Source organism: Bos indicus, chromosome 4, assembly GCF_029378745.1.
Source record: "Bos indicus isolate NIAB-ARS_2022 breed Sahiwal x Tharparkar chromosome 4, NIAB-ARS_B.indTharparkar_mat_pri_1.0, whole genome shotgun sequence".
NCBI classification, from domain to species: domain Eukaryota; kingdom Metazoa; phylum Chordata; class Mammalia; order Artiodactyla; family Bovidae; genus Bos; species Bos indicus.
The window spans coordinates 38,608,111-38,628,351 of NC_091763.1; the positions used below are offsets into that span (position 1 = coordinate 38,608,111).

General features: G+C 36.3%; 1 protein-coding gene across 8 annotated transcripts in view; it reads left to right on the forward strand.

Annotated features, from left to right (window-relative positions):
* The window catches only part of CACNA2D1 (calcium voltage-gated channel auxiliary subunit alpha2delta 1), a 520,469-nt gene that overhangs the window by 127,606 nt on the left and 372,622 nt on the right, over positions 1-20,241 (forward strand). For all 8 annotated transcript variants that reach the window (XM_070787669.1, XM_070787670.1, XM_070787671.1 and 5 more), the window contains exon 3: positions 9,130-9,246. In XM_070787669.1, coding sequence (XP_070643770.1) covers positions 9,130-9,246 — 117 coding nt within the window. The remainder of the gene's footprint in view (positions 1-9,129; positions 9,247-20,241) is intronic.

Consider the following 20,241-nt stretch of genomic DNA (forward strand, 5'->3'; position numbering starts at 1 on the left):
GTTTTGTTTTGTTTTTTGATAAAATATATTCCAACATCAATTCAGATTTGGTGTTAGTAGTTACTCTTTACCTTAGATGAAGGACTCTTCACATATCTTAATGTCTCTCTCTGCTGGCCAGCTTAGATGATGATGAGATTTATAATAAATTTAAAGGAAGACTGTACCTTTGAATTGTAAAAATTTCTCAAGGGAACTTTCATCCTTGAAAGTGACCAAGAAAAAAAAATATATATATCATACTTTCGTGTTACTGCATCTTTTAAGAAACAAGACATTCTTAAGTTGTTAGGAAACAAGTAATTCAGAAGCCCACAGAACACTATTACAAAGGAAAAAAAAAAAATCCCAAACTGCAGAATTCAACTAAAAGTAAATGAAATTGATTTTATGATTATCTAAAGCCATCGAGGGGGTAGTAAACCTCTTTTCCTGCCTGCATCAGTAGTGAAGATATATGAATTTAGTTAATAAAGATAGTGAAATTGGAGTGATGGTGAGGTGTATATTCTTTTTCTCTTACGCCACCTTTCATTATTATGAGGTAGAATCATATTTATTCACCTAATTCATATATATTTTTGTACAGTGTATGCCATCTATTCTTTATATTTTTAGCTCCTCTTTCTAATATTTCTTTTCAGGCTCCTAAACAATTATCCAGGCTATAATGTGAGTCCTGAGATAGCTTCATTATTTCATAAAGTCTAATGGAAATTGTACATTTCTCACAATAGAGCTTATTTTTTCATTTCAGTGAAGAGAGTCTGATGACTAATGAAAATGGACATTCAAAGAGTATTTAATAAACAATGTTAATCGCAACTTAGAAAAATACTCCTTAGCGTTTTTAGTTTTTATAGAGTGAATCACTTGGGGAATTTATTGTAGGACTACATGTAAAAGAAATGTAATGGTACCACATGTAAGTGAACTCAGGAAGAGTGGGTTTCAGCAAGAATTTAAGGCGTTTGGAAGATAGTTTGGGCAGTGGGAGGGAAGGTCTAGAGCCAAGACATCCCCTGAGGCTGAGTATTAGCATTGTCTCCACTGCTAACTCCTTGTGTTAGTTTTCTATTCTGAGTGTGACAAATTACTCTAAATTTATTGACGTAACACATTTATTATCTTACAGTGCTGTGGATTAGAAGTCCTTTCCTTGCCTCATGGCCCATTTTCCTCCCCCTTCAAAGCCAGCAACACATGATAATTTCTTCTCACATTATCATCCATTTGGTTTTCTCTTGCATGGTTGCGTTTTCCTCTTCTGTTTTTTAAGGATCTTTGTGAGTACATTGGACTCTCCAGGACAATCCAGGATAATCTCTTTAAATGCAACTGATTAGCAAAACTTCATCTACAAAATTAATTCCTCTTTGCCATGTAACAAAATATTCACAGGTTCTAGGGATAAGGATGTGTTTATCTTTGGGAAGTCCTTACTCTACCTACCATAGCCATCATTTATCGCACTAATAGTATTTGAAGACTGTTTTTCTCCTGCTAGTCTTTTCACTTTTGCTACTGCTTTTAACTTTGATCCATCTGTCATTCTATGTGGAGAAAACTTGATTTCTTCAATATATTATCCTTGTTCATGTAGATCTTTTCTATCTGATTCCTCACAGATTATTAATTCAGGAATTAGCTGCTTCCAGGTCCAATATCAGTTCAATTCAGTCGCTCAGTTGTGTCTTACTCTTTGCGACCCCATGGACTTCAGCACACCAGGCTTCCTTGTCCATGACCGACTCCTGGAGGTTGCTCAAACTCATGTCCAACGAGTCAGTGATGCCATCAACCATCTCATCCTCTGTCATCCTCTTCTCCTCCTGTCTTCAATCTTTCCCAGCATCAGGGTCTTTTCAAAAGAGTCAGCTCTTTGCATCAGGTGGCCAAAGATTGGAGTTTCAGCTTCACCATCAGTCCTTCCAATAAACACTGAGAACTGATCTCCTTTAGGATGGACTGGTTGGATCTTCTTGCAGTCCAAGGGACTCTCAAGAGTCTTCTCCAACACCACAGTTCAAGCCTCAGTTCTTCAGCGCTCAGCTTTCTTTGTGGTCCAGCTCTCACATCCATTCATGGCTACTGGAAAAACCATAGCCTTGACTAGATGGACCTTTGTTGGCAAAGTAATATCTGTGGTTTTAATATGCTGTCTAGGTTGGTCATAGCTTTTCTTCCAAGCAGCAAGCATCTTTTAATTTCATGGCTGCAATCACCATCTGCAGTGATTTTGGAGCCCAAGAAAATAAAGTCTGACACTGTTTCCACTGTTTCCCCATCTATTTCCCATGAAGTGATGGGACCAGATGTCATGATCTTCATTTTTTAAATGTTGAGTTTTAAGCCAACCTTTTCACTCTTCTCTTTCATTTTCATCAAGAGGTTCTTTAGTTCCTCTTCACTTTCTGCCATAAGGGTGGTGTCATCTACATATCTGAGGTTACTGATATTTCTCCTGTCAGTCTTGATTCCAGCTTGTGCTTCATCCAGCCCAGCATTTCACATGATGTACTGTGCATATAAGTTAAATAAACAGGGTGACAATATATAACCTTGACGTACTCCTTTTCCAATTTGGTACCAGTCTGTTGTTCCATGTCTGGTTCTAACTGTTGCTTCTTGACCTGGATACAAATTTCTCAGGAGGCAGGCAAGGTGGTGTGGCATTCCCATCTCTTGAAGAATTTTCCACAGTTTGTTGTGATCTACATGGTCAAAAGCTTTGGTTTAGTCAGTAAAGCAGAAGTAGATGTTTTTAGAGAACTCTCTTGTTTTTCAGTTGATCCAGTGGATGTTGGCAATTTGATCTCTGGTTCCTCTGTCTTTTCTAAATCCAGCTTGAACATCTGGAAGTTCACAGTTCATGTACTGTTGAAGCCTGGCTTGGAGAATTTTGAGCATTACTTTGTTAGCGTGTGAGATGAGTGCAATTGTGTGGTACATTGAACATTCTTTGGTATTGCCTTTCTTTGGGATTGGAATGAAAACTGATCTCTTTCAGTCCTGTGGCCACTGCTGAGTTTTCCAAATTTGCTGGCATATTGAGTGCATCACTTTAATAGCATCATCTTTTACAATTTGAAATAGCTCAACTGGGATTCTATCACTTCCACTAGATTTGTTCATAGTGATGCTTCCTAAGGCCACTTGACTTCTCATTCCAGAATGTCTTGCTCTAGATGAGTGATAACAACATTGTGATTATCTGGGTCATGAAGATCTTTTTTGTATTGTTCTGTGTATTGTTGTAACCTCTTAATATTTTCTACTTCTGTAGGTTCATACCATTTCTGTCCTTTATTGCGCCCATCTTTGCATGAAATGTTCCCTTTGTATCTCTAATTTTCTTGAAGAGATCTCTGGTCTTTCCCATTCTGTTGTTTTCCTCTATTTCTTTTCATTGATCACTGAGGAAGGCTTTCTTATCTCCTTGCTGTTCTTTGGAACTCTGCATTCAAATGAATATATCTTTCCTTTTCTCCTTTGTTTTTAGCATAGGTCTGATATGTCCTGATGCTATTAGGCAGGGGCCAATGGCAAGATCTTACATTAAAATATTGCTACCCATTTGTATAATGCTGGACCTCATTGGGATAAGAAACTCAAGTACTACATCCCGAAAGTTGTTTACACTGGCGTCTACCCGTCTTATGCAGGAGGAGGCGGATTCCTCTACTCCAGCCATCTGGCCCTGAGACTGTACAATGTGACTGACCGGGTCCTTCTCTACCCCATCGATGATGTTTATACTGGAATGTGCCTTTAGAAACTCGGCCTTGCTCCAGAGAGACACAAAGGCTTCAGGACATTTGATATAGAAGAGAAAAGCAGGAGTAACATTGTTCCTATGTAGATTTGATGTTGGTACATAGTAGAAAACCTCAAGAGATGATTGGTATTCGGTCTCGGTTGCAGAGTGCTCATTTAAAATGCTGAATTATGTGCAAACTACATTTAACATAGAAATGTATCTCAAATAGTTCCCATTTGTGTTCTTTTCCATTAGAGGTCATTTCTATGTAAAACCATCAAAATTGCCTTTATAGGTCATGTCCATTTGACGGCCTCTAAACCCTTCAGTTCAGATGATAAAGCGTCTGCTTGCAGTGCGGGAGACCTGGGTTTGATCCCTGGGTCGGGAAGATCCCCTGGAGAAGGAAATGGCAACCCACTCCAGTATTCTTGCTTGCAGAATCCCATGGATGGAGGAATCTGAGGGGCTACAGTCCACGGGGTCGCAAAGAGTCAGACACGACTGAGCGACTTCACTCACTCACTCACTCACTCACTCACCCATTTGTAAGGAAACTCCTCTGACTCCTGTTTCATCAGGGACTTCCAAGAGAAAACTTCCCTCAGAAAGATGGCAGAGGTTTTAATGGCTTGTCCAGGACAAGTTCCAATGGAGGGAAGTAAATGCACAACTATTGAAGGGGCTATCAAAATGTACATATTTTGATTTACTCTGCAGACATTTGACTGTGTTTGTCTTTGGGGAACTTAACTTACTGCCAACAACAACTTAACTGAGCTGCCATTGTTTCTCCCAGAATGGGGGAAAAATTATTCTCACAATTTCAAGGTTCAGCTTTTTCAGTTTAAAACAGTCTCTTGTGATCAGTTTTATATTCAGTTAATTCAGAGTTTCAACTCCCTTTCAGTATTTTCTGATTTTCTTGACTTTTTTCTTGGGCCTCTGGGTACAAGGTAGACTGACATGACAAGATATCTGGTGTATTTACTGTTTCTGTTGACATGGATATTAATGTTATTGGTACTAAGAACTTGGTCAATCTTTCCAGATAGTTTTCACCATTATTCTTCAGCTGGATCTCTGCTTCCCACTGGCCATTCAGTCTGCATTGGGATCCCCTTGAACTCATACCAGGGTCATCTCCTAGAAGAGATAATTATCCTTAATTTCCAGCCTCCTTACTTGTTCATCCCAAGGGGCTTTGCGATGAATATTTCAGCACATCCTGCTGAAACAAAGAGAGGTCCCAGATAGACAGTGGCACTCAGATTCCCTTTGTGTAACTATGATACATTAGAATTTCATTTCCTTCTGCTCTGGGCAGTGGTTTGCTCCTGAGCGATGTGAAATGGGACTTAAAGTCTCTCCACGCTTACATTCTGGAGGCTGACACCCACTGTTCCCATGAATAAAATGATTAAATGAAAGTGGTGGATGGTTTTGGCTTCCTGGGTGGCTCAGACGGTAAAGTGTCTGCCAGCAATGTGGGAGATCCAAGTTTGATCCTTGGGTTGGGAAGATCCCCTGGAGAAGGAAACAGCAACCTACTCCATTACTCTTGCCTGGAAAATTCAATGGACGGAGGAGCCTGGTAGGCTACAGTCCATGGGGTCACAAAGAGTTGGACATGACTGAGGGACTAAGCACAGCACAGCCTACATATGAACCTGCAAGATGCAAACTTTCAAAGATGCTAAAGTGCATTCTCATGATCAATCACATGAGATTGATCACAGTAATTCACACGTGTGAAATTCATCATTACATGCATGCATCCTCTCTAGGTGTTTGTGCTTTTGTGTACTTTACAGCATAATACAGTAGTACAGTATCTTTATTTCAAGCCCAGGATATCTGAAAGCAAATGTAAAAGCAGCAGTATGTAGCCAATTGTGTTAGTTGGGTACCTTTGCTAACTTTGTTGGACTTAACGAGAAAATTGGACTTATGAACGTGCTCTCAGAAGGGAGTTCATTCATATGTAGGGGAATTACTGTATTTCACGGTATAATTCCATGGTGTGATACTAATATTATGATTTTTGAAACATTTCATTAATTATGTTTATTTAGCGATGGTGTCAGTGAGTGATGTTGCTTTTTAGATAATTACAGGTGAGTTATTTTTAAATGTATTGTTCTGGAAATTATCGCTGAACCATGGGCTTAACTATAGAGCAAAGAGACTTAATGGATGTTTTCAGTGAAAAAGGTAGGGAAACCATGGTTTCTGTAATCACAGCAAATCTTGGCCTGTGAGTTTTGTAGTGAAAGAAAATTAAAACCAGCTAGTTAAGATGATGAGAAGGAAATAATGTACAAGGCGACAAATATTCTTTTTGTCAAGACTAGTGTTAAGGGTGGCAGTGTGAAGATTTGAGTTATAGAAAAAATTAATAGCATGTTAGTGTTATCAGTCAGGAGGAAAAAGATCCTGTCTTGAATTCTCTTTATGTGCTCCATTCTTTCTAGTAGAAGAAACGGAAGCCAGTGTCACATGGCATGTGAGGAGCTGACATGTGATTTGAAAGTAGCTCTGTCTGGTGCCAGAAACTCATGTTATTCCCATCATGTTGTTTTTCTGTCAGGAAAGACATTGGATAAAGGGGTAAAGCAGATAATTAATTTTTTATAAAGGAAAAGAAAAACTAGGAAGAAGAAAAAAAGATATTTAAGACTCTTTAAAATATTCATGTTAGCATGTTAAATATTATAGAAATGTGGTTTATTTTAGTGGTGGAAGGAACTGTAAATACCTGTAAGTTATGGAAATATAATATCTTAAAAATCCATGTGAAACCTTCTACTCTGAAAATTGTTCACTAAACATGCACCAGGCTCTTTCTCTTTGAGAGCCATTGCAATATCTCATGCAACAAAAACAACAAGATTGCATTCTTTGAAACCAGAAGCAAAGTCCACTTCTTTTGATGGAGGCTGTTACATGATTCTAATTCATGTTTTATTACAATGAAAACATTTCAAATGTGATATTGTACCTAAAAATGTATGGCAGGGCATTTGCATTGGGGCTCTAGATTTAAGCTTCCTTGACTTTATTTATTAAAGTTTATTTGCATTCTGGATCTTATTTTTTATTTCCTAAGCTTTTAAAAATTACTGTATAAGTGGAACTTGAGAGAATATTCTCTGTTTGAGAAAATATATATACTTGAACTAGTTTTTTCTTATTTATAATTCATTCATCCTTTATAGCATTTAATATGTCTGGCATACATAGATAGTGGCTAATAATTGGCATTAGCTGTAGTACATAATATGAAGTAGAGACTGTGTCCTGAACTAAACTTTACCAACTTTCAGTTCTATTAGAGTCCCAATACCACAGGAAGGAGGTTAGACTTTATACAGAAATGAGCAAGATATTCATGATACAAAGCACATCTGCCTTTCACAGCAATTAATTATATTGGTTTTTCTGCAAAGAACTAAATATCCTTGATCAATTAGAGTGATGTTGAGTTTTATCTGTTTGTACCTCAAATCAATCTGTTTAGGAGTTCATGTTCCTGGATGAGGTCTTAGGCTGAAACAGATAGCTTTGGACTGGAGGGAGTCCTTCATGGATAACCTGGGTCTTTAAAAACAGGACACAATAATCTGTCCATCAATAAAAAGTAGAAAAAATCCAGTAATATACAGGAATCATGAATGACGTTAACTCTTGGGATTTTATATGACTAAATTACTGTGCCTTGAATAATTGGGATGAGAACCTACAAGGTCAAAGTTCAAAGTGTGAGGGAAAGCCTCATGGTTTGAAAATGATAAACAATTTTAGCAATAGAAGTTTGATTTAAATCTCCAAAAATATTTATTAGATAATTAATTTTATTATAGTTAATTATTTTAACTTATTAATTAAAATGTTGATATATTTTAAATCACTTAAAACTGTGAAACTTCATGTGAAACCAACACACTTCAAAAAATAAATGTTAGCCAATGTATATTGCTCCTTTTGAAACCAGTGTTTACCAGCAGCATTCATGGTCGGCTGGGACCAGCTGTAGAACCTGTTGGTAGTAACCAGAATGCTGGCATTATGCCAGTAAAAAAGCAGGGTTGAACTGGTTCCTGCTTGTGCCTGGATTCACTTCTCATAAGACAGTAAAAACCTGCCAGTCCCTGGCTTTGAAGATGGTTTAGTCATGCATGTGCAACCCATCTGTTGGATGAATAAGGGATTTCCTTTTCAGCCCAGCCCTTCAGCAACAGACATGGTCACTGTCTTTGTGCTCCTCACTGCCCGCCCCCCCCAACCCCACTTTTCTTTTAACCTTTATTTCCTGCCAGGAGTATACACGCTTGATAAACCAGGTGCATCTTATGCTACTCTAGGGAAATCCTTCCATAAATGCTGATGTGAGCCAGAAAAGTAATTGTTTTCTCTTGCTGTCTAGGTTACTTTCAATATAGTCTTATTCAGTGAATTTAAAAAAAAAAAATTCAGTTTCATAATATAAATGCTTATACTATTACAGCTTCAACCAAACTTTAATGTAGACCTCGGTGACCTTGTTCTTCACTGTGAAATGTGAAGCTCCCTGTGCCACCAGGATGAACCTGAGGAGGGGAAGGTCTTCATTCTCTGTGTTTCTGTTTTTGGTTATAAGCCTATTTAGCAGCGTACATCTTAGCTTCAGTGATGGAAAAGGTGCAAGTCTCCCTCAGTGCAATATCTTATTCCCTTGTCCTGACTTTTGTTCAGTGCACACATCCTCCAGTTTTGATGTCCCATGCTTAAGTTCTTCTGTTTTCTAGAATAACCTCCCTGTTTCTTTAAAATGCTGAAGGCGGTAAATACCAGTTTTGGGGCTTCCCTATAGCTTAGCTGGTAAAGAATCCGTCTGCAGTGCAGGAGACCCCAGTTCAATTCCTGGGTCGGAAAGATACCCTGGAGAAGGGAACAGCTACCCACTCCAGTATTCTGGCCTGGAAAATTCCATGGACTGTATAGTCCATGGGGTGGCAAAGAGTTGGACAAAGACTTTCACTTTCAATTTTTCACTTTGAGGTTGGAGGTACAACTTGAATTTGCAAAATTGCACACACAAATTGTTGTGTTACAAGATGTTTTACAACCTTTTAACATGATATACTGTTTTGGTGAGCTTGTGGTCTTACAGTTAATTGATATTTATATGTATATCAACATATATATATTTATATATGCATATATATGTATATTTTGAACACACTGGAACTCCAAAAAGATCAAGATGAAGCGAGGAATAGATTTGTCTTTCTAATCAGTTGTTTATGGTTTTAAATACATTCTAATGTGAGGACGGGAACCAAATAAGCAATTATTGTTCTTACTAATTATATTTCCTCTTCATACAGATTTATGAGAAATACCAAGATTTGTATACTGTGGAGCCAAATAATGCACGCCAGCTGGTGGAAATTGCAGCCAGGGATATTGAAAAACTTCTGAGCAACAGATCCAAAGCCCTGGTGGTGAGTTTAAATTGTATCTACTCATTTTATTATTCTATATTACTCATTTATTATTTATCTTTCATGCTTTATTTGGAGGTTTTCTTTAGTATGCTGTTTTATCTGAGAAACTGTGTTCATCTAATATATGTTCATAAAAGATAAGATCATGGTTTCATTGTGGACTTGAAATAATGAATTAGCTTGTTTCTAATTATTATTTTATTTGTATAAGGTGATTTTAATACAGAGAAATAGTATATTTAATTAGAACATACATCTGTTTACACATATGTAAATAATCATGTGTAATAATCCTGTTTAAACTGATCATACAGTGTAAAACCCTTGAATATTGCAAGCATCCTTAAACCTGCCTTTGTAGTATTTGTCTCATCATCCTGCGTCTATACCAGAGATAGCCAGTACACTAGATATTTGATTATTTGTTTCTTTGCTCTTTAAAAGTAGCTGTACCTCACATAAATGTTTTGCTAAACATGTGTTAGTCATGATGCTGTATGTGGTCTTCAGCTACATCCTTTCTTCCATCAACATTATGTTTGCATGAGTTTTTTAGATGTTTGTGCTTAGCTTTAATTCATTTTTATTCATGGTAAAATATTTTTTGAGCATATATCTTAATTTATTCACTTATTCTCTGCTGGTAAATTATTATTTGGATAGAACCATGAATAGGGTGGCTTCATTTTCTTGAATGAGTTTCTCAGTACATATGTGCAAGAATACGGGTCAGTATGTGATAGTAGAATATTAGACTATAGGGTGTTCATAAAATCAGATTACATAAGTATGACACTGATTTTCCAAAATAGTTCTATCAGTTTAGACCTCTACTACCAGTATTTGAGTCCCCATTGGTCCATATTCTGGCCAATGAGTGGCAATGTCAGAGTTCTTAACTATAGGCAGCTGAGTGGGTGCCAAATGGCATCTCTGCTTATCCCTAATGACACGGTTATCTGTTTTGTATTCTGAATATTCTTGTTTCCTCTTCAGTGACATATTTCTTCATATCTTTTACACATCTTAATCATTTAAATTGATTCGTAGATTGTATATTCTTGATGGTAGTTCATTTCAGTTACATGTGATGCAAATCTCTTTTTCCAGTTTGTGACTTGTCTTTTTATTGTCTTTATGGTATATTTTGATCAAATAAGTTCTTAATTTTAATGCTGTCAGAGTCAACTTTAAAAAAAAATATTTTGAGGTGTGTGCTTTGTTTAAAAAATCGTTTCCTACTCTGATGTTCTAAATATTTTTGTGTATTTTATTGTAAAAGATTCCACTTCTTTCAGATCTATTTAAGCCACCTGTAGCTAATATCAGTATACAGTTTTAGGTCACAATACAAATGATTTTTTTTTTCTGATCAGTTCTCCTGAGACCATATATTAAATATTTTACCTTCCCTTGATGAAGCCCCATTTATCAAGCTAGTATGCTCAGCAGCTCACCATCTTCTTCTTCAAAAGGAATTGACTAGTCTTGAATGTTCACACATTATTTAAAATTTATATTCAGCATGCAATTATTTGAAACAATCATTACTGGGATTTTAAATGGTATTCCATTGAATTCCAAATTAAGACAAAATTTGGAAGAATTTATATCATTATGATTTTTGTCTTTATATTTATATACATGATTTTTTATCCAGTTAGCTTTTTTTTATGCCACTTTATAGCATTTTAAAATTTGTTTATAAAGTTCTTATATATATCTTTTGTTAGATGTAATGTTGCAGTTTAAGTTTAACTCCTTGTTCTACAAATCTCAGCACTGTTGCAGGTGTTTGTTCCAGGATAACTCTGAATTCTTTGTTTACTGATCACTTACAGTTCAGATTTTTAACTTTATATATATATATATATATATGTATACACACACATACACATCTCTTGGCATTCAGAAATTGTCTGTTTTGTTTTTGATCCTTACACATTTCTATGTATCTTAAAATATCCAGGATCTTGTTGTAACATAATAAGAGGATCCTTTGGAATATTTGGTACACATTGCCAGAAGTTGAAACACTTTTTTTTTTTTAAGTATAGTTGATTTACAGTAGTTTGCAAATTTCTGCTGTATAGCAAAGTAACTCATTTATACACATATATATACCCTCTTTTCATACTGTTCATGGGGTTCTCAGGGCAAGAATACTAAAGTGGTTTGCCATTCCCTTCCCCAGGGAAATAGATGGGGAAACAGCAGAAACAGTGTCAGACTTTATTTTTTTGGGCTCCAGAATCACTGCAGATGGTGATTGCAGCCATGAAATTAAAAGACGCTTACTCCTTGGAAGGAAAGTTATGACCAACCTAGATAGCATATTCAACAGCAGAGACATTACTTTGCCAACAAAGGTCTGTCTAGTCAAGGCTATGGTTTTTCCTGTGGTCATGTATGGATGTGAGAGTTGGACTGTGAAGAAGGCTGAGCGCCGAAGAATTGCTGCTTTTGAACTGTGGTGTTGGAGAAGACTCTTGAGAGTCCCTTGGACTGCAAGGAGATCCAACCAGTCCATTCTGAAGGAGATCAGCCCTGGGCTTTCTTTGGAAGGGATGATGCTAAAGCTGAAACTCCAGTACTTTGGCCACATCATGTGAAGAGCTGACTCATTGGAAAAGACTCTGATGCTGGGAGGGATTGAGGGCAGGAGGAGAAGGGGAGGACGGAGCATGAGATGGCTGGATGGCATCACCAACTCGATGCACATGAGTTTGAGTGTACTCTGGGAGTTGGTGATGGACAGGGAGGCCTGGAGTGCTGCGATTCATGGGGTCGCAAAGAGTTGGACATGACTGAGTGACTGAACTGAACTGATGGCCTCTTTTAAAATATTCTATTAAGGTTTATTTCGAGAGATTGGATATATTTTGCTTTGCTACACAGTAGGACTTGTTTTTTATCCATTCTAAATGTAGTAGTTTGTATCTGCTAAACCCAAACTCCCAGTTTATCCTTCTCCCTACTCCCTTCCCTTGGCTGAACCACAAGTCTGCTCTCTTCCATCTGTGAGTGTGTTTCTATTTTGTAGATAGGTTCATTTGTGCTATGTTTTAGATTCCACATATAAGTGATAACATGTGGCTTTTATCTTTCTCTTTCTGACTTCACCTAGTATAATAATTTCTAGTTGCATCTGTGTTCCTGCATATGGCATTATTCTGTTGCTTTTGATGGCAGAGCACTATTGCATTACATATATGCTACCACATCATCTTTATCCATTCATCTGTCAATGGATATTTAGGTTGCTTCCATGTCTTGGCTATTGTGAATGGTGGTGCTATGAACATGCTGCTGCTGCTAAGTCACTTCAGTCGTGTCCGACTCTGTGTGACCCCATAGACGGCAGCCCATAGGGATGCATATATCTTTTTGAGTTATAGTTTTGTCTGGGTAAATGCCTAGATGTGGGATTGCTGGTAACTCTGTTTTTAATTTTCTGAGGAATATCCATACTGTTCTCCATACTGGCTACAGTAACATATATTCCCACCAACAGGTATGAGAGTTCCCTTTTTGCCATACTTTCTCCAGTGTTTGTTTATTTGTAGACTTTTAATGATGGCAATTTTCACCAGTGTGAGGTGGTACCTCATTGTAGTTTTCATTTGCATTTCTCTAATAATTAGCGATTTTGAGCATTTTTCCATGACCCTAATGGCCATCTGTATGCCTTCTTTGGAGAAGTGTCTACAAAGTCCTCTATGAAGCACAATTTTTAAGAAATGTGTAATGGTAAGGGAAACTTTCTTGATTAGAAGATTCATAACATTATCTTCAGATTTTGTTATATGAATATACCTCTTTAAAGCATCATTTATAGATGTAAATATATTTTCATTAAAAGTTTATCTAATAAAAATTACTTCTTAAGTGATTAATATTCACTAATGACTACTGAAAATGATTCTATTTATATTGATTTTTATCAGCTTACATTTTTTTTTTTCGCCCTGAATGTAGGAAGCAGATAATTTGGTCATCACAGTCCTTAGAAGAATGTGTTGGAATGAAGTAGGATGTATCTTGCCTTAACTGAATTAAAATGGGAGCTTAATGAGACTATTTTTTATCATTTGGAATTGAAGATCTAGATACCTGGTATATTATTTGAGTCCTGTGGGATCACTGGCGATCTTAAGCGCATGATGGGAGAGTACAGAAAGCATAATTACTAATGAAATGTAGAATTTGTTAGATTTTATGTGAGGGAGAAAGATTCATGTTTGTTTGCAAACTAAATTTTTATTTAACTTTTTGAATACATGGAAATAAATACATTATTTGAAAGAGAAATATTTTGAGGATAATTAAAAAACAGGTTCTATAATGTGTTGTAAATGAATATAAGATGAATATGAATTCATGAATAAATTAATAAATTTATCCATATTCATATTCATAAATTCATTCATACAAGACGGATATGAATGAATATAATATAGTAATATTATATAAGAATATAAGATTACTATATTATTAATAATAATGTATATTATTAATTCACTTCTACTTTTGTTATTGGCTTATACTCAGGGAGACTTCAGTATTAAAGGAGCTTTAATTTATCTGCATGGGGTACCAATGTAATTGCATAAATAAATACTTTGGAAATATATCTTGAATATACAGGTTTGAGATTGATGATCAAATTTAATGCCAGTTATACATTATTGAGTGTTTATTAAGTACTGTTACCTGATGATTTCTCATAATAATGCTGTGCACTATATACCATTAGTAGTCTCATTTTTCAGTAAGGAAATGGAGTCTTTGAATATTCTTTTAACTTTCTTCCAAAAACATATTTAATAAGCAGTGTATTCCAGTGTTTCTCAAACTTTAATGTGCATGTGGTTCACCTCTGGCTCTTGTTAAAATGCAGATTTTTATTTAGTGTGTGTATGTGTGTGTGTGCGCTCAGTCATGTCTGACTCTTTGTGGCCCCTGGACTGTACCTTCCAGGTTCCTCTATCCATAGGATTTCCCAGGCAAAAATACTGGAGCGGGTTGAAATTTCCTACTCTAGACGATCTTCCCATCCTTTGGATCGAACCTGCATCTTTTGCGTCTCCTGCATTGCAGGTGGATTCTTTACCACTGTGCTACCCTTTTTATTCAGTAGATCTGGCCAAATATACTGAATTTCTAATAAGCAAACAGGTGATGGTCCAGCTACAAAGACTGTACTTTGAATCAGTTTAGTTCAGTTGCTCAGTCGTGTCTGACTCTTTGTGACTCCATGGACTGCAGCACGCCAGGACTCCCTGTCCATCACCAAATCCCGGAGATTGCTCAAACTCATGTTCATCGATTTGCTGTTGCCATCTAACCGTCTCATCCTCTGTCATCCCCATCTCATCCTGCCTTCAGTCTTTCCCAGGATTGAATCAGGATCTTTTCCAATGAGTCAGTTCTTCCCATAAGGTGACCTAAGTATTGGAGTTTCAGCTTCAGCATCAGTCCTTCCATTGAATGTTCAGGACCGATCTCCTTGCAGTCCAAGGGACTCTCAAGAGTCTTCTCCAACACCACAGTTCAAAAGCATCAATTCATTGGCACTCAGCTTTCTTTATAGTCCAACTCTCACATACATACATGGCTACTGGAAAAACCATAGCTTTGGCTAGACAGACCTTTGTTGACAAAGTAATGTCTCTGATTTTTAATATGCTGTCTAGGTTGGTCATAACTTTCCTTCCAAGGAGTAAGCGTCTTAATTTCATGGCTGCAATCACCATCTGCAGTGATTTGGGAGCCCCCAAAAATAAAGTCAGTGACTGTTTCCACATGTTTGCCATGAAGTGATGGGACCGGATGCCATGATCTTCATTTTTTGAATGTTGAGTTTTAAGCCAACTTTTTCACTCTCCTCTATCACTTTCATCAAGAGGCTCTTTAGGTCTTCACTTTCTGCCATAAGAGTGGTGTCATCTACATATCTGAGGTCATTGATATTTCTCCCGGCCATCTTGATTCCAGCCTGTACTTCATCCAGTTCAGTGTTTCTCATGATATACTCTGCATATAAGTTAAATAAGCAGGGTGAAAGTATACAACCTTGACATACTCCTTTTCCTGTTCTTACCTTGAGAATTCCATGAACAGTGTGAAAAGGCAAAAAGATAGGACACTGAAAGATGAACTCCCCAGGTTGGTAGGTGCCCACTATGCTACTTGAGATCAGTGGAGAAATAACTCCAGAAAGAATGAAGAGATGGAGACAAAGCAAAAACAACACCCAGCTGTGGATGTGACTGGTGATAGAAACAAGGTCTGATGCTGTAAAGAGCAATATTGCATAAGCCAACTAGAGTGATATAAAAAGATTGCAAGTTTATTTTCTCTCAAAGCAAGAAACCTGGATGTAGGTAGCTCAAGAGATTTCCAGAAGTCTCATTCTGTTACATCTGCCTTCATCCCACTGGGTTACCCTTGGCTGCAAGGGGAAATAATAGATGGAGTTTTTTCAGCTGGGACACCACCTCTCTGTACAGAATTGTGGTAGTCTTAATTAAAATGTGGATCCAGCCAGCCAGTGTCTGTATCAAATCTTTTCAAGATTGAATGTGAGTTTTAGGGAAGAAAGTCTGGAGAAAATTCATTTTGAAAAAGCTGAGGAGGGGAAGGAAAATGTTGCTTTTTTTGGCTTTTTATATAAAGTCCCATTTTGTAAGAATATTTTATTGAAAATATAATGATTGCATGTGTAGTCAAATCAGCTTTTTCTAACAAGGCTTGGCACAGTGTGAACAGCAGTAGATTGAAAGGACTATTGAATCCATGTTTTAAGACTCGTAAGAGTAAATTTTTTAAATATCATGGGTACTTGAGAATTAGTCAACGATAGTTGAAATATTTGAAATCATGAACCATGGGTAGATCTGGTAATAGTTAGAAATTGTGAGTTCAAAAGAGTAAACATTGTTACGATAATTTGTAGTGAACAGTGGAGAAAAAGAAGTTTTGATAAATAATAGAAATGAGAGAAATTAAGAGTTCTGGGTGATAAGGTTGAGGCATGAGTGAATGCTCAAGGAATTTTGAAAAATGTGTTCAACTTTACACAGCAAAGAATTCATTTCTGTATATGTATATGGAAATGTGGTTGGATACAAGCATGAGGTATTTTTTTAACAAAATAAACATAATACATGGTGTCATATTTCTCACTCAGAACATATGATTTTTCTGAAGTAGATGACAGATTTAAATGGGAAATGCTTGTCTTTCTTGATACCATTTGCTAATGTGTTAAATGAAAATCTCCAGATACAACAGCACATTTCCTCTCTCAAGTTATATACTTTAGCAGCATTTTTATGGATTTTAAATCTCAAGTAATGATAATGCTCGAAATTTGGGGTCAGACAGAATGAATGGGGAAACAGTAAGTGCTGTGTTTGGAACCTCTTAAAGTACCCTAAGGAGTAAACAGATCCATATACTCGTAATGGTGCTGCTACTCACTACCACACTCAGCACTTTAATTTTTATAACATTCTGTTCTGATTATTTGAAGGTTATTTATATTATTTAAAGGTTAGCAGCAAGGTGTTTTTAAAATATTTCCTGCTGTTACTCGCGCTCTGCTATACAGTACTTTCTTCCTTGTCCATTCTGTGAAATAGTGTTCATACTGAATTGTCTGAGCAAAGACACTTTTGGAAAAAAGATAGCTGCCAAATACCCCTTTAAGACAGAGAGTAGAATTAATGGTAAAATGAAAGTGAAAAATTTTCTCATGGAAGGTGTTCAGAAAAGGAAAAGTTCTGGGCAACACTGATAGTCTCTTTTTACTAAAAAAAAAAAAAAAAAAAAAAACCTCTTTTGGAAATATGATTTTCATAGACTTGAGTTGGCTTAATTATTTAGGATCAGAAAGTAATGTCAACACTGCAGTATTATTGTGTTGATAACTTAACAAACGTAATATATGCTCCGATAGCACTGCATTTGCAAAAATTAGGAGAAGAGGGAGTGTTGGGTTGTTGATCACATGAAAGATAATGAAAATTAGATGAATTGAATTGGAAATCTCACACAGGCAGTAACAACTATGTAATTTGTGGGGTCTTGTCCAAAATGAAAATGTGGGGCGCCTCTTGAAAGAAGTTATTCAGAATTTAAAGACGGCAACCACAGAGCTTTAGAACAATTGTGGGATCCAGCTGGGTGATTGCACAGGTCCCACACCCATGGAGCTGGCCAGCCCTCACACCCAGGTGGTCAGAGTCAGAACTGGAATTGGACTTGGGATTCTTAATCATGCGTGCTGTGCTGTTTCTACAGTGATAATCATTGAACTTTACCTGGAGACTTAGGAGTCTTCAAAACCTATGATAATTGTAAAAGAATGTCAGAGTAAGATCCGTATTTCATTCCACTTCTGTTCTAGAAAATTGAAAACTCAACCCAGTGGAATAATAGACATGCTCTTATCTAAATGTGCTAGTGAATGATGTTGACAAGGGAAAAACAAATAGAGAGAAGCAGTGCTAATCCAAGGTTACCATCTTTGATTCACATAATGGAATCTTTCAATAAAACTTCATAACATGCTGTACATTTGGAGACAGTCTGATCAAGTAGTCTTTGCTAAAGGAAGGTAAACAGTGTCTTAGCTGTTTATGGAATTCAGCCTTCCATGGTGTTCTGATTCTTTTTCTGAGTCCTTACTAACTTTATTTTTTAATCTTTTGATGTTTAGTTTTCCCCTTGCCCCCATTAACTCCTTATCATCCTCCTACAGAAATACATAAACTCTCAACCTTCCTCTGAATTAATTTTTATCTTTAATGGAGAACAGAAGGCAGCAGAAGCCCTTTGTGAGATACCCAATGCCATCCAGGTTTTTTTGTATATACAGGAATTCTTTTAAATCTATTCCAATAATTTTTTTTTTTTAGAGCTTGTAAAATCATGAACTACATTTTGCAAAGATGAGCTGTCTGTGCTTTGCTTAAAACCTCCTGACACAATTTATTGGGAGAATGATGGAATGTCCTATTAATTTAATTAAAGTATCATAGAAACGTGAAAGTTGAAAGAATTGGGGAATTCAGTTTTCTGGTCCTCTTCTCATAAGTAGGTGAATGTCTAAACCACCGAGTTTAAGAAAATAGCTGTTTCTTTTCTCAGATATTTTTGGTGATGAAGCTTCCATAATTATAATATCCCATTATTATTGCTTAGCTTAGTATTCAGGAAATTATTTCTAACATGGATGTCCTTGTCTAATTTAAATCTATTTTCTTTTCTGTTCCCTATATATGTTAAAATTTGTTTGGCTTTCTCCTTACCAGAGTATCTCTCTGTGTTGGGTTGAGGAGTGCTGTGGGTGGGAGGACCCATCATCAGCTCCTCATAGCTAAGTGTTCCTGGCAGATCCATATTGATGATTCTCAGTTGGTGAGCAATCTTTATTGCCAGCCATCGTGTTAAATGCTTTACACACATTCTCGGAACAACTCTTAAGAACAACTCTTAATCTTCAGAACAACTCTAAGAGGTAGGTGTTGTTGTGTTGAGGTTGTGTCTAAAGCTAGAGGTATTACCTAACAAAATTGAGCCATCTCAGTTAGCAGGTAGAAGAGATCTTCAACTCAGGTATCCCTGATTGCTAAAGCCTCTGTTTTTTTTTTTTTTTTTCTGTCAGTATGCTGTACTCTGTAATCTAATGAATTCTAATTTAACTCCCTTATATAGACATATTTTTTGGTTTCTTTTTCATTTCTGTATTCTGGAAATTATCAAATATTCTCCAACTTTGTTAAAACATGGAGGATGCAATGGAAGGTGGTTCTTTTATTAAGGAGTAATTTGATAAAGCATAGTATAACAAGTTCACCATTTTTTTTTTTTTTTTTTTTTGGTCACATGATCCAGGTACAGTGAGAACTGCTTTATTCTCTGTGGGTTGTGTATTAGATGATACCACTGTGAATGTTAGATGATTCTGATATATGTTATACTTATGTTGCTAAATTTATAATATATTCTTATAAATAATTTAAGCAATATAAAATGAAAAAAAAATTCCCTATGAGTTAAAAACAGTACCTTCTATAGTGTGGTGACTACCCTTTAGGACTCTTTTGAGTGTGTGTGTGTGTGTGTGCGTGTGTGTGTACTTATGAGTATTCCAAGAAGATTTTATGTCTGTGGATATGAATACATAATTGCTTCTTATGGCTTTGTATATATGAGTATATTATTTATTTAACCAGTCTTCCATTGATAGTTTCTATATTTTTTATATAGACAATATTTAATATTCTTTATGTCATACCTTTGTATATGGGAAAACTGATTATTTGAATTAAGACATATAAATGGAATGGTTGAGTAAAAAAGCTTATGGGATATTATTTATATTTTTATTTTAAGAAAATAGAAATCTTTAATCTTTCCACTGATTTCTTCCCTCCTTTTTCTTTGTTTTTAAATAACAGAACTTCTGATAGACTCAGGTAGGAGTGACTAGGTTGCATTTGGCCCAATATAGTGAGTTAAATATGTACACAGAACTTAATTTTAAATGATATATATATTTCTAATTATTATAATAATGTCAAAAACTGTTTTCTAAAGATTAGTCCCTTTGTTGTTGGCAACATAATCAGTTCAGAATTAACAGGCTGGCTGGGGCAAACATCTGTCTTCCAGATTTATTAAAAAAAACAAATTCCGCCTAAGAGTTGCAGTTGCTGATTACATATACCAGCTCATATGCTCTAACTTGCATGCATCATCTCAGCCACAGGCAGAGTGCCAAATGCTGCACTGTGGATACCTGATCCTGTTGCCCACAAACCTTGTATTCTAGGGCAACTGACACTGTCAAGGCCCAGTTAAGAGAAAAATCCAAGTTATGTCTTGACAGCCAATGTATTTGTTATAGGATTCTGTCTACCCTTTCTGTGATTAAATTTATTCATTTAGTTCCAGGACTCATTATTCCCCAATTACAGCTAC